This window comes from Salvelinus alpinus, chromosome 12 (assembly GCF_045679555.1).
Source record: "Salvelinus alpinus chromosome 12, SLU_Salpinus.1, whole genome shotgun sequence".
Classification (NCBI taxonomy): Eukaryota; Metazoa; Chordata; class Actinopteri; order Salmoniformes; family Salmonidae; genus Salvelinus; species Salvelinus alpinus.
Genome location: NC_092097.1, coordinates 27,777,968 through 27,792,814, shown reverse-complemented (window position 1 = coordinate 27,792,814; position 14,847 = coordinate 27,777,968). Strand labels below are relative to the sequence as shown.

General features: G+C 42.7%; 2 protein-coding genes across 2 annotated transcripts; one reads left to right on the top strand and one right to left on the bottom strand.

The window, feature by feature from the left end:
• Positions 1-2,812: 2,812 nt before the first annotated feature.
• LOC139535821 (uncharacterized) lies at positions 2,813-10,435 on the top strand. Its single transcript, XM_071335648.1, has 7 exons — positions 2,813-3,671; positions 4,021-4,108; positions 4,217-4,276; positions 4,504-4,524; positions 4,668-4,753; positions 7,769-7,996; positions 8,107-10,435. Exons 1-7 carry the CDS (start codon positions 3,236-3,238, stop codon positions 8,157-8,159), a joined length of 972 nt encoding a protein of 323 aa, XP_071191749.1. The 5' UTR covers positions 2,813-3,235; the 3' UTR covers positions 8,160-10,435.
• A 1,167-nt stretch (positions 10,436-11,602) lies between these two features.
• Positions 11,603-14,661, bottom strand: gpr84 (G protein-coupled receptor 84). Its single transcript, XM_071335647.1, has 2 exons — positions 14,505-14,661; positions 11,603-13,444 (listed from the first exon to the last, which is right to left on the bottom strand). Exon 2 carries the CDS (start codon positions 13,441-13,443, stop codon positions 12,190-12,192), a length of 1,254 nt encoding a protein of 417 aa, XP_071191748.1. The 5' UTR covers position 13,444; positions 14,505-14,661; the 3' UTR covers positions 11,603-12,189.
• Positions 14,662-14,847: the final 186 nt, after the last annotated feature.

Here is a 14,847-nt window from a genome sequence, read left to right as displayed (position 1 = left end):
CTCAGTCAGACTGCTCTATCAAATCATAGACTTAATTATAACATAATAACACACAGAAATACGAGCCTTAGGTCATTAATATTGTAGAATCCGGAAACTATCATCTCGAAAACAAGACGTTTATTGTTTCAGTGAAATACGGAACCGTTCCGTATTTTATCTAACGGGTGGCATCCCTAAGTCTAAATATTCCTGTTACATTGCACAACCTTCAATGTTATGTCATAATTAGGCGGCCCAAACTGTTGCATATACACTGACTCTGTGTGCAATGAACGCAAGAGAAGTGACACAATTTCACCTGGTTAATATTGCCTGCTAACCTGGATTTCTTTTAGCTAAATATGCAGGTTTAAAAATATATACTTCTGTGTATTGATTTTAAGAAATGCATTGATGTTTATGGTTAGGTACAGTCGTGCAACGATTGTGCTTTTTCGCAAATGCGCTTTTGTTAAATCATCCCCCGTTTGGCGAAGTTGGCTGTCTTTGTTAGGAAGAAATAGTCTTCACAGTTCGCAACGAGTCATGTTAGCAGGCAATATTAACTAAATATGCAGGTTTAAAAACATATACTTGTGTGTTGATTTTAAGAAAGGCATTGATGTTTATGGTTAGGTACACATTGGAGCAACGACAGTCCTTTTTCGCGAATACGCACCGCATCGATTATATGCAACGCAGGACATGCTAGATAAACTAGTAATATCATCAACCATGTGTAGTTAACTAGTGATTATGATTGATTGATTGATTGTTTTTTATAAGATAAGTTTAATGCTAGCTAGCAACTTACCTTGGCTTCTTACTGCATTCGCGTAACAGGCAGTCTCCTCGTGGAGTGCAATGTAATCAGGTGGTTAGAGCGTTGGACTAGTTAACTGTAAGCTTGCAAGATTGAATCCCCGAGCTGACAAGGTAAAAATCTGTCATTCTGCCCCTGAACAAGGCAGTTAACCCACCGTTCCTAGGCCGTCATTGAAAGTTGAAATGTGTTCTTAACTGACTTGCCTAGTTAAATAAAGGTTAAATAAAGGTGTAAAAAAAAAAAGAAGAAAAAAAAGGCCAATAGGCCAAATCGGTGTCCAAAAATACCGATTTCCGTTTGTTATGAAAACTTGAAATCGGCCTTAATTAATCGGCCATTCCGATTAATAGGTCGACCTCTAAAACATACCCTCGTAAAACTGACCATCCTACCGATCCTCGACTTTGGCGATATCATTTACAAAATAGCCCCCAACACTCTACTCAACAAATTGGATGCAGTCTATCACAGTGCCACCCCTTTTGTCACCAAAGCCCCATATACTACCCACCACTGTGACCTGTACGCTCTCGTTGGCTGGCCCTCGCTTCATACTCGTCGCCAAACCCACTGGCTTCAGGTCATCTACAAGTCTCTGATAGGTAAGGCCCCGCCTTATCTCAGCTCACTGGTCACCATAGCAACACCCACCCGTAGCATGCGCTCCAGCAGGTATATCTCTCTAGTCACCCCCAAAGCCAATTTCTCCTTTGGCTGCCTTTCCTTCCAGTTCTCTGCTGCAAATGACTGGAATGAATTGCAAAAATTACTGAAGCTGGAGACTCTTACATCCCTCACTAGATTTAAGCACCAGCTGTCTGAGCAGCTCACTGCACATAAACCATCTGTATATAGCCCATCCAACTACCTCATCCCCATATTGTATTTATTTATTTATCTTGCTCCTTTGCACCCCTGTATCTCTACTTGCACATTCATCTTCTGCATATCAATCACTCTAGTGTCTAATTGGTATATTGTAATTACTTCACCACCATGGCCTATTTACTGCCTTACCTCCCTGTTCTTACCTCATTTGCACACACTGTATATAGACTTTCTTCAACTGTATTATTGACTGTATGTTTTGTTTATTTCATGTGTAACTCTGTTGTTGTATGTGTCGAACTGCTTTGCTTTATTCTTGGCCAGGTCGCAGTTGTAAATAGAACTTGTTCTCAACTTGCCTACCTGGCTAAATAAAGGTGAAATAAAAATAAATAAAATAAACACATACAAGCAACAAAATGTATTGGCTACATTCACTTATTTTCACAAACATGTACATGCACATACATATGTATGACAGAGAAACACACTCACGCCATTATGTGTGAGGACTTACATGCGGTGTGCACTTCTCTCTATCTCATATACCACACACACACACACTTGGCTTTACACTAGCTAGCCAGTCTACTTGTGCATCATTACAAACAGATAGACAAACACGCACATGTTACACACTCACTGCCAACTAAACGTGACTAATAGTTGAATGGCAAGCACTTACCATTGGTGAGTTAATTCATTTGGTCACTTCTCTTGACCATCTCCTCGGGGGTATAAAGCAAATAGCAGCGCTTCCCTTCGTTGGACTTGCAAGTGCCACTGAACAGGCAAGCCTTTTCAATTTCTTGCCCAGCATCACTGGCATATTCCCCTTGACCGACTGAAGCACCGTAATTGACGGATCCACCATTAACTGGTGGTCTTCCTCGGTTGCCTCCTCAAGGGGCTTGGCCTCGACTTTGGTGAGCTTGTCTGAGTTGTTGTCTGTGCTGTCTGCAGAGAGGCTGATGGTGACGATGCTCTCCGGCTCAGAGTTAAAAAGTAGTCGCCAGTAAGTTCACGCCACTGATCATCTGAACCAGCTCCCAACGCAACATTACTATTTAAAAATGTAGCGATTTCCCTCTCCCATGAATCCATCGATGCAATAGAAAGCTAAACTAGCCAGCTAGCTAAAGTGTAGGTACTAGTGACAGTGTGACTATGTAGGATGGGTTTTGAGGTGTGAGGTGTAGCCTACACTTTTTGATTTCCTGCGTATGATATGCTACAGTAACTTTGATTGGGCAAACAGAAAAATCATCCGATTGAATAGCCTAGTAGCTTAAATCAAAATATGTAGCCAGCTAGTTTAATTAATTTATGATTTCGAAATAGGGGAGGGTTTTAATAGTGCAGATAAGATAGTGCCGCGAAAGCCTGATGTGATGACAAGTGTTACAAGCTGGCATCTACCAAACCGATGTGAACGTGCTCCTTCTACGTTAATAAGTTTTAAAACTATATTTGTTCTCTGAATTTGGCAATAATACAAACAGATTATGAAAGCGAAGACATGATTTTGTTAAAACCAGAGACTTGACCGTGTGGTGCCAGGACAACAACTTCTCCCTCCACGTGATCAAAACAAAGGAGATGATTGTGGACTACAGGAAAAGGAGGACTGAGCACGCCCCCATTCTCATCGATGGGGCTGTAGTGGAGCAGGTTGAGAGCTTCAAGTTCCTTGGCGTCCACATCACCAACAAGCTAACATGGTCCAAGCACACCAAGACAGTCGTGAAGAGGGCACGACAAAACCTATTCCCCCTCAGGAGACTGAAAATATTTGGCATGGGTCTTCAGATCCTCAAAAGGTTTTACAGCTGCGCCATCGGAGGCATCCTGACGGGTTGCATCACTACCTGGTTTCGCAACTGCTCGGCCTCCAACTGCAAGGCACTACAGATGGTAGTGTGTACGGCCCAGTACATCACCGGAGCCAAGCTTCCTGCCATCCAGGATCTCTATACCAGGCGGCGTCAGAGGAAGGCTCTAAAAATGATCAATTACCCCGACACCGGTGCCCCCTGTATATAGCCCCGCTATTGTTATTTACTGCTGCTCTTTAATTATTTGTTATTCTTCTCTTACCTTTTTTGTTTGTTGATATTTTCTTAATGCATTGTTGGTTAAGGGCTTGTAAGTAAGCATTTCACTGTAAGGTCTACATCTGTTGTATTCGGGACATGTGACATACTATTTGATTTTAAATCCCTAAAAAACGCAAAATCTCAATTTTGAAAAAAACATAATGTATGTGCAAATTAGCCATTGTGACTGATTTATGATAGAGTGTGTGACAAATATTAATACAAGCGCACAGAGAATTGTCTTGATTTTTCTTACTGTTGTTCACAGAAGGTATTTTGTGTTTTCAGTGCCTTTGTTGTGGACTCTGCCCTCTATGCCACAAGGTAAAGGGCCCTTAGTCCTGCGTACCAATGTCCAGTTCTCTGTCAAGCGCAGGTCAGTACTTCAGACCAACTGTCCTAGTTATGACAGCTATGAAATAACTAGTCCATCCGTGAAGAAAATGTGATATCCATTTACAATTCCATGTGTGTTTCTTTCTAGATTCCTCGACAAATTTCCTGAGCTGAACCGCGCCATGAAAGTGTACGTGTCCATCGACAGGTGAGATGGAACCTTTGGAAAATCAAATCAGTAGTTTTTTACATATTAGATGCCTGCCTTATGTAGTTCTTTCATAGCTTTAGTCCAGACAGATATAGATAATTTACTCATCACTTTCTGCAAAGCTAAAAAAACAAAGCAGTGATTAATAGTAATTAAGTGACCCCTAGTGGCCATTACACTGAAGTGTATGTGGATGTTCCTCTGTCTCTTTCTTTCTGATATAGGGAGGTTCCTCAGATCAAAGGGTAAGTTGTGACTCTCAGGACTTGATTTGTTCCAAATGTAAAAACATGACCGCGAATGAAGAAAATCAAATGTGTCTCAACAAATACATGGAACCACTATGTTATACATTTACTCGCTCACTCCATGTTCTCCTGGCCTATAGGTACCGGAGGTTCAATGTCCTGGGGACCTACAGTAAGGCTATGAACATGGCTGAGAGTATGATTGGAGGCAGACTTCAGACATCTGGTGAGTCAGTAGGACAGACAGGCTTTTGTTGGCGGAGAGACTATGTGGAAATTTACCAAGAAAGTTTAAGCAGTTGACTTGCTTCAAGGTATAGTCAGCGACGCACAAGGTAAACCGCAATATTGCGTCAATTTCCACAACTAAGAATGTTGAAGCGCGAGGCTAAACTTCTCCAGTGTTTCCGGTCCTGCAGCTATCATTTTGTAGCTATTGAAGCGCACCCATGCACATTCTCAGATACTCTGTCAGTGTATCCTAGTGCGTCTCAGTTTAAAAGGGTTTAATGGATCGATTTTGATACCAATTAGCTGATGTGTTATGCAATTTTGTCATCACAATTGCTTATATCTACGGCCTCCCGAGTGGGGCAGTGGTCTAAGGCACTGCATCACAGTTGCTAGCCGTGCCACTAGAGATCCTGGTTCGAATCCAGGCTCTGTCGCGACCAGGAGACCCATGGGGTGACGCACAATTGGCCCAGCGTCGTCCGGGTTAGGGGAGGGTTTGGCCGGCAGGGATGTCCTTGTCCCTAGCAACTCCGGTAAGCTCCTTCCCAAGTCAAGTGCTGTTTCTTATCTCTTGCGCAAATCGCCTACAGCTGTGTCTGTCCCAAGCTCACTGGTGCTGGAAACTCTGAGGGCTCAGAATACTTTATACAATGTTGCAAGTGTGCTAGTACAAGCTTAGGGCCAGATCCAAGTTAATAGTTGATACAATGTTTCAAGTTCATTGCAGACAGGCCATGTCTACCCAATGTGATTTATAGGATATTTATTTTTATCAGGTTATTTTATACCTGCAGGCTACAACATTTTCATTTGTTAGCTTTATGTAGGCTATTTTTACATAGTTGGTAATGGCAATAGAAGTCCATTTTTAGGTTTGTATCATTTTCATTTAGATTTGGATAGAATGTTGTTTAACCACATGACACGGATTTTGAGATATGAAGACGTCAATATAAATAAAACTGTTTCACGAAAATGTGCATATGAAAACCATAACTGGCACGCAGATCGGTAGAAATGGTAAGATAAATTGGCATTCAACGTGAGAAAGGTTGCCGACTCCTTGTGTAGCCTATTACCAGCAACTTCGGGAGAGTAATGGCAGAATCTGCGAAAACCAGCAGGAGCGGGAGGAGAAGAGTTGGGTCAGGTTAAGGTTTTTTCTTCTGGTTATCTAGATCTCTGGAGCCCTCTTGAAGCATTTCTCTTATTTCATCAAACCGTAAGCTTAAAGCATCAGACAAGCTCAATGCATATAGTTGATTTCATTAAGACACATGGGGTGTGTCTATTTGGAAAAATACACGTTTAATTTTTTTCCGTTTTGGTCAACTGTAAATGCTGTTATTGTGAAGTGGAAACGTCTAGGAACAACAACGGATCAGCCGCGAAGTGGTAGCCAGTACAATCTCAAAAAATTGTTTGTCCTCGGTTGCAAAACTCACTAAACTCACTGAGTTCCTAACTGCCCCTGGAAGCAACATCAGCACGATAACTGTTAGTTGGGAGCGTCGTGAAATGGGTTTCCATGGCCGAGCAGCAGCACACAAGCCTAACAACACCATGCACAATGCCAAGCGTTGGCTGGACTGGTGTACATTTCACCACCATTGGACTCTGGAGCAGTGGAAACGCGTTCTCTGGAGTGATGAATCACGCTTCACCATCTGGCAGTTCGACGGACGAATCTGTGTTTTGTGGATGCCAGGAGAAAGTTTGGTGGAGGAGGAATGGTCTGGGGCTGTTTTTCATGGTTCGGGTTAGCTCCCTTCGCTCCAGTGAAGGGAAATCTTAACGCTACAGCATACAATGACATTCTAGACGATTCTGTGCTCCTAACTTTGTGCAATATTTTGGGGAAGGCCCTTTTCTGCTGCAGCATGACAATGCCCCCGGGCACGAAGCGATGTCCATACAGAAATGGTTTGTTGAGATCAGTGTGGAAGAACTTGACTGGCCTGCACAGAGCCTTGACCTCAACCCCATTGAACACCTTTGGAATGAATTGGAACTCCAACTGCGAGTCAGTCAAGCACCTGCAGCAATGTTAACGTATAGTATAGTGGAAAGCCTTCCCAGAATACTGGAGGCTGTTAAAGCAGCAAAGGGGGACCAACTCCATATGAATGCCAGTGATTTTTCAAATGAGATGTTCACATACTTTTGGTGATGTGCATATCTTCTAGAGGGGTTCCCCTTCCAGCACCCCTCATACTTTGTCATGGGGTGCAAAGAAAATGTTGCTGTTTTAAAGAATGTTCTTGCAATTCTATACATTTTTGCCATGTCTGTGTATTAATTTGATATTTGAGTGACAAAAAATGACAACTATCTATGGGCAACAAAAAAAAAAAAAATAGGGAAAAAAAACGTTGGCTGACATCAGCTAGTTGATCTGGACATTTTTGACAAGTTCTAAATAGCTATCTAAGGTTATGCAATGACTAACATGACAAGAAGAACTGATGATGCACTACCCAATTGAGAAACTGCACCTTGTGCATTCTACTATTACAACTTTCAAGAGGAAGTTTCATGCCGGACTTAGTTCCTTTTAAAAATATTTATATTTTTTGTTTTAAATTGGGGGGTCCAACAGTTAGGGAAACACTGCTCTACTACAGGGTTCTCCAACTGCTGGACCGCGGGGGGTTTATTATTCTTTTGTATTGTTCGACATAAAATACTGTAAAAACAGCAAATCAACTCCCAAAATGTTTTTCATTTTGGATATCGGTTCCAAAGTATTCCCACGCATATTAGAGAGGGATATGTGATCGTATTCAAATGTAAGCAAGGTTTGAAATTATGTTTTAGTCAAATGTTATATCTGTTTGGGCTTCTTGCAGTCAATTTGCAGTTGACACATTTATTTGTAATTATGTTCTGGCCCCCTGACAATCCACTCAAAAAAACATCTTCCTCTGGCTGAATCTAGATGATGATCCCTGCTCTTCTACCTCATTATCTAATCTCTTCTCCTTCTCATCCTCTCTTCCCTCTCCAGGTGAGCCTGACGTGCGCTCAGTGCAGCCCTTCACCAAAGTGGACCTTGGCCAGATCCCCTTGCATGAGATCATCAGAAACTTCCAGATTTTGGAGACGGAGAAGATCCCGGAAAACCCCCTCTTCCTCTACCCTGACACGCCCAAAGTGGAAGGCTTTGGGAAGTACTACACAGAGAAGAGTGGAGGGGAGCATACCAGAGTAACCTTATGCTTATGGTGCAATGGAAGTGTGTATTCTTGATGCATTTTATAGTTTGTTTACAAAGAATTTGACATCCTTCTTGCAAGTTGAGAGGTGATTGATATTCATCTAAAGAATTGACCTTTGTCTTTTCAGCGCATTACATTAAGTACATAGAAACTAAGCTGCTTTTCATCACTAAAGAGTGAGTATTTTTGAATTTGTTGTCCAGCCCAAGCATGTGGATTGTGAGTCACCTGAAAATACATACGTGAGCCTCCCTTACCCCTTATTCTACCTGGGCTTTTGGAACATATGCCATTTTGTGCTGAACGCTCCTAAAATGAAATGACTTTGACTCCATCAAAATGGTAGTGTAATCCCACTCTCTCATTGTTCACCTCAGGAACTGGTTGTGTGTAATGGCCATTTATTATTGGTTACTGTAGGAACACACTGGAGGATAAGTCGCCTGTGTATTCTGATATGACGGAGGGAAATGGCTCGGGGTCAATGAACCCAGTGAATGGTCTGTGTGGAAAGGTCTTCGGTGAGTTGCCACCTCTCCCAGTCAAACCCTCAATCAACCAAATCCCTTTTAAGTGTCTTCTGACCTTTTTTCTCATCAAATGTCAGTTATGTGCTCTCAATCGTACTCCACACTGTCCTTTCCCACCTGGACAAAAGGACCACCAATGTGAGAATGCTGCCAAAGCAGCAGCTACTATTCCTGGGATCCAGCAAAATTAAAGTGTTCAACACCATAGTGCCCACAAAGCTCATCACTAAGCTAAGGACCCTGGGACTAAACACCCTCTGCAACTGGATCCTGGACTTCCTGACAGGCCGCCCCCAGGTGGTAAGGGTAGGTAACAACACATCTGTTACGCTGATCCTCAACACTGGGGCCCCTCAGGGGTGTGTACTTAGTCCCCTCCTGTACTGCGTGGCCAAACACGACTCCAACACCATCACTAAGTTTGCTGACGACACAACAGTTTTAGGCCTGATCACCGACAATGACGAGAACCTATAGCCAGGACAACAACCTCTCCCTCAATGTGAGCAAGACAAAGGAGCTGATCGTGGACTACAGGAAAAGGCGGGCCGAACAGACCCCCATTAACATCAACGGGGCTATAGTGGAGCGGGTCGAGAGTTTGAAGGTCCTTGGTGTCCACATCACCAACGAACTATCATGGTCCAAACACACCAAGACAGTCGTGAAGATGGCACGACGACACCTTTTCTACCTCAGGAGACTGAAAAGAGGAAAGCCCAAAACATTGTCAGACTCCAGTCACCCAAGTCATAAACTGTTTTCTCTGCTACCGCACGGCAAGTGGTACCGGAACGCCAAGGAGCTGAAGCCCATTCTCCAGGAGTTCCTCAACGACCCCAATGTGTTAGACAGCGTTGACATACTGTAGGATAACACTGCCTTCCCGAGGTGGTTCTACCCGGACTCCCCTTCACTGCAGCCCTGTGAATAACCACTCAAAAAAGTATTCACCACAATACACCATGTCTAACCAAACGATATTACACTTACTACTGTGGAATCACTTACTACTGTGGAATCACTTACTACTGTGGAATCACTTACCCATAACAACTGAGAAGACATCCCCCATCCATGTTTAATCTAACTATATTACCAATACACTATTTTAGTAGTACAATCTTCATCAGCTTTGGGCATGCTCATTTGACTATAACCTCGTTACATGGTGCATTCTATATACTATAGGATACTACTCTGCTTCAATATAAATGCTGCCTGGTCATTATGTTGTGACCATCGGGTACAGCATAATAAACTTTTGTATGACGAAATATCTCGCTCTTGCGAAGGAATGTAGATTTTTTGATGACTTTGCGCTATGGGACTTGACTGTGTTCTGACAAGACAAAATATGTGAATCAGATTTAGATTTTTGTATAATATAACAATGCCTGCACACACATGGAGCCTTCATAGAAAATATAAAAAGCTTGGTGTTTGAAAAGGTATTGATCCTTTTGCACTTCTTGTCTTGTATAGCATTTCTGATTACCACTTACCTAATGATTATGATTAACTTATCCCTCTATGTATTAATCCACTGTGGGTGTACAGTGTTTTATGGCACAGCGTAGGCTGCCGACAGTGTGATCATTAATGACTGAATTGGTGTATATACCACTATTCACAGGTCAGGGAATTATCTGGCAGTGAAACGTCACCACAGGCAGCCTGTTGTGATTGTTTTATGTTGTACTAGCAGCAGCAGGGATGCTGGAAACTTTGCTCTGTTTGTCCAGTACTCCTTAATACAGCAAGGATAGATGTGCGTTACAGATTACATTCCCAATACATGGGATAATTTCTTTGTTTATTTTACGGCGCACTGTAGCTTGAATAATGGCAGTAATGATAAATGGATTCAGATAAACTTAATGACCTGTGACCCAACCTGCCAATAAAATACATCTTCTGCTTCAACCCTGAAATGTGGCAATGCGTTTGATAGCAAAACCAAGGAGATTTGTCTAGTCTTCAGTTATGTCACAGTGACATCTACTGAGATAGTTACAATAAAAGTAGGCTAGGATGAGACAAGCTGTGGAAGGAGAAACTATTTGAGCTGAGTAATATACAGTATGTTGCTCTATATTAAAAGAATCTCAACATTGTAATTCCGCAATAGACTAAGGATATGACAAATCCAATCACGTATACCAATATGACTGCTATGATTACAAATATTCTCAACTATCAGGAGGTGAAGGTCAACTTAATCATGTCATGGAGGACATTTTGAGTTGCACCATTACTTTAGGACATGCGAGTTGAGAAATCTTTCAAAAGTTCTGCTTTAGGGTTGAGGGTTGTGTAAAAGGATAATATCCTATGTTTCCAAATAATAGGTACTATGAAGTAATGAGGAGACTTAGATTTGTATTTGCTTCACTGTCCAAATTCATATGTATTTCAAATATCATTTATAATGTACCAAAGTTGTCAATGTTGTATTTGGTCCCATATTGTTAGCACACAATGACTACATCAAGCTTGTGACTACAAACTCGTTGGATCCATTTTCAGTTTGTTTTGGTTCAGTTTTCCCCAATAGAAACTGAATGGAGTAATTTCTAAATCAATCCTGATGCCATGATTAGGAAAAATGATGAATCAATCACCTCTCACCATTACCAATAATGAGGGAGATTTTGGGGGTGTATGATCTTTGTCCCTTTGTAACTTTCTCTCATCTTTCACAATTTATGCATGATCTATAATCATGGTAGTGTCCACATTCATGTAGAAGTGTTCACAAACATGTTATAGTATTACAATAAAAGTGACACCAAAAATACCATTCACTTCCTATTGGACCAAACATAATCTGTATCACAGCCAAAACAAGCTGTAAATGCATCCAACAAGCTTGACGTAATCATTGTGTGCAAGGAATATGGGACCAAATACTAAACTTATGACTATTTAAATACACTAAGTGAAATGTGTCCAAATACTTGACATCTTCAAATGGGGGGACTAGATATAACGTTAAATCAGATATGTATGAAAATACCCTCAAATAAAAAGGTGACAGTCTGTGCTGTCACTTTTTATGAAACATTTGATCTCAAATCCAAAATGCTGGAGTATAGAGCCAGATTAAAACATTTATCATTACTGTCCAAATATACATGTACAGTAGGGGAGTGTGAATGAACAGACAAAAGTACAATGGCACAGACAATAAATAAACACAAGACGTAAAGGAGGCTATAGTTCTTTGCATAACTATCTCCCTGTTGGTGGCTTCTGGCTTCCTGCTGGAATAAAATAGATTTCCTGATGAGTTTTGACCACATTATATGGCCACATTAAAGAGGTCAACTTTAAGCTCTGAAAGCTATTTCATGTATGGGGACAAAGGCTTAACAGTAAGTGTACATTGGTGTTTGTAACTGGGGGAAAAAACTAGCATAATCTTAGCCCAAAATAAATTAGCCCTTTCCAAAAATCACAGAATAGCTTATTTTTCCCTTGCTAGGTGACAGTAAATGTAATATTCAGGAAGGAGGAGAGGAAGTTATACAGGAGGAAGTAGCTCCATCAATACCAGTGTGGGCTGAGAAAAGTGAGTGATAATTACCAATGTGTGGTTGTCTTATGTACCTTAATTGAATACACTGACTAAAGTCAATCTGAATAACTGCATCTGCTAAACAACCAACATGTATAGGTCACCGTGTCCAGAGGTGTTTGAAGGGTGTGGCGGCCCTGACCAGAAGGGCCCAGTAGGCCTGTCCGAACTGGCGGTTCATGACAGCGTAGAGCACAGGGTTAATACAGCTGTTGAGCCAGGTGAGGTTGGCACAGAACATGTGGAGCACCTGAGGTGCACGGTTCTGCTTATCAGCAATGTTCAGCAGCAGGAACGGGACAAAACAGCCCACGAAACACAGGAAGACAGTGAAACACATCCTGGTCACACGTCTAAACTCAACATTGTCCCCTGAAGAGGTGGTGGAGGAGGAGGGGGCAGTGATGGGGGCAGGAGTGGCTGAGCGGGGCACAGGGTTGAGGGCAGGGGGGAGCTCCTGTCCCCCTGCTAGGTGAGCTGAATGCGAAGTTAAAGCAGAGCCCCAGGTGGATTGGGAGGACTGGGCTATCCCAGGGTGCACCTTCACCTCTACACCCTTGTATTGGGCTAGTTCTGCCTGGCTGCTCAATTCACAGCTCTGGGTGGTGGCCACCCCGCTCCCGACTCCACTATCCCCCTCCGTCCCTTGTTCTGATGAGTTCGGCTTCTTTCGTGACGAGCGTCGGCTAAACCGGTAGCGGACCAGTGCCTGTGCCGCCACCCTGACTCGCCTGTAAATGAGCAGGTAGAAAATCCCCACGCAGCCCAGGCCGATAAAGAAGTAGAAGAATAGCAGCACGGTGGTGTAAGGGCGCCCCCTGGTGCGGTGGAAGCTGCAGGTGCACACCTGTGGGGCGAATACATAAACGGGCCAGAGTGGGCCGAAGCTGGCCAGGCCCAGGGCCCAGGTGGAGGGCAGGAGGATAGCCAGGCCTCGACCAGAAAACACCCGCTCAAACACATCCCGCTTCGTCACCAGCAGGTAACGGCTGGCCGCGATCAGACACAGGGTGATGATAGAGACAGAGTTGGAGAGAAAGAGGAGGAGGCCGAAGATGCTGCACCAGAGAGGTCCGCCCCTCCAGCGGAGGTGTAGGTAGGAGTCGACGGAGACGGGCTGCAGCAGGGTGCAGTACAACAGGTCCGCCAGGGCCAGGTTCACAATCAACACGTTGAAACGCGTCCGCAGCCGGGTGTCCGTGGCGAAGGCCAGAATGGTAAGCATGTTCCCCACCGTTCCAACTATGGTAACTACCGAACCCCACAGCACGCCGAAGTAGCGGTAGGCCTCCACTGAGGGGTGGTGGCAGGAGAAGGTGTCATTCTGCACGTCACCTGTGACGTTCTCCAGCATCCTGGGAAGAGAGAGGTATCAACTTTATTATTCCCCAGGCCAGGGGGAAGTTGGATTGGAAACACAATGATATAAATCATATAAAGTTGATTCAACATCAGATACGCATAACAAATATATTGCACATCACATCATTTACACATTATACACGGAGAGAGAAGAGAAATTCCAAAATGATAGGCTGTCAGTCAAATAGTGGCAGGCTGTTGATGAGTGGGGGGGAAGTCAGAGGGGTGCTGTAGGTGCAGGGTTCCTAGACCACTTCCTGCTTGTTGAAAAAATGTGGTGAACCATTCATTGTTCTGTCATGTTGGGGTGTTCCACACATGTTCAATAATGTCATGTTTCAGAACCAACCTTGACTTTGTCAGTAGCTGTTCTTGCTATTTCTGCTGCTCTTTTTTCCATTCAAATAATTGATTTTGTTTGGTGTTCTGTGCATATCAGATCACAGCCTTCCCAATAAGGCATGTACTGTAGTAGATATACTGCAGCTACTTCAGCATGACTACAGAGGCAATAACGTACATTTTTTTTGACTGACTAAATTCAACACCTTTAATAATGTGTAAAAGAAACTGTACGTTATACATACAGTATCTATTTTACAAATGGATAACATTGAGGGGTCACAGATCACAGAGGGGTCACAAATTGAGGGGTCACAGAATACATGCTGTATTATAATATGACTAGGGAAATCCATTCTTTCTCCCACTAGGATTGTATAGCAGACTTGACAATATAATCCAATGCCTTTGATGGAATAACCATTCACTTTCAGTTAGTGTTCCTGGAAATGAACTGTTAAAACCATAATAAATACAAATGTAGATGTCCGACATTTCTGTCAGATGTCAACGGCTGTACAGTAGAGTACAGGACAGTACATTCCTTTTGATAATAGTTCTCTCTTTGGGGTGAATAATTAACTCACATCACAGAAGTTGATCTGAAACACGAGAACATCAACTTCCACAGGTAGTGTTAACACAGGAATATTACTATCGAACAGAGTATCACCACAAAGAACAGAATAAATCCTGAAGTTTATTTCTCACCTCAGTTCTAACGTTTTCTGTCAAGGAGTCTTTGTCTCTCTGTGCAGTATCTTGGTATTTGTGTTGTCCTGTGTGTCGTGGTTGTTCTGTTGTCTCAAAGTCTTTTTGCAGTTTATCTGTCACTTAACTGGTTCCTTCTCTTTTTCACTTCTTTTGAGCTTCCTCTAGTCTTCTCATTGGTAGACCCCTGTGACCTCATCAAATGTGATGCAATGTGTGTGTTTTCTGTTTCATGACGGATCTGTTTCTCAATTCTGGTCAATTCCGAGTTTTCACAGCACATAATGTGTTCTTTTTCTTATTTCTTCACCTACTGTCTACTGTATCCTCATTTAGTTAGAAA

Coding starts and splice junctions, on each gene's coding strand:
- gpr84 (XM_071335647.1), bottom strand. CDS start 13,443: ATGCTGGAGAACGTCACAGGTGACGTGCAGAATGACACCTTCTCCTGC.
- LOC139535821 (XM_071335648.1), top strand. CDS start 3,236: ATGATTGTGGACTACAGGAAAAGGAGGACTGAGCACGCCCCCATTCTC. Junction 3,672..4,020: donor CCCCGACACCGGTGCCCCCT/GTATATAGCCCC, acceptor TTGTGTTTTCAG/TGCCTTTGTTGTGGACTCTG. Junction 4,525..4,667: donor GAGGTTCCTCAGATCAAAGG/GTAAGTTGTGAC, acceptor CCTGGCCTATAG/GTACCGGAGGTTCAATGTCC.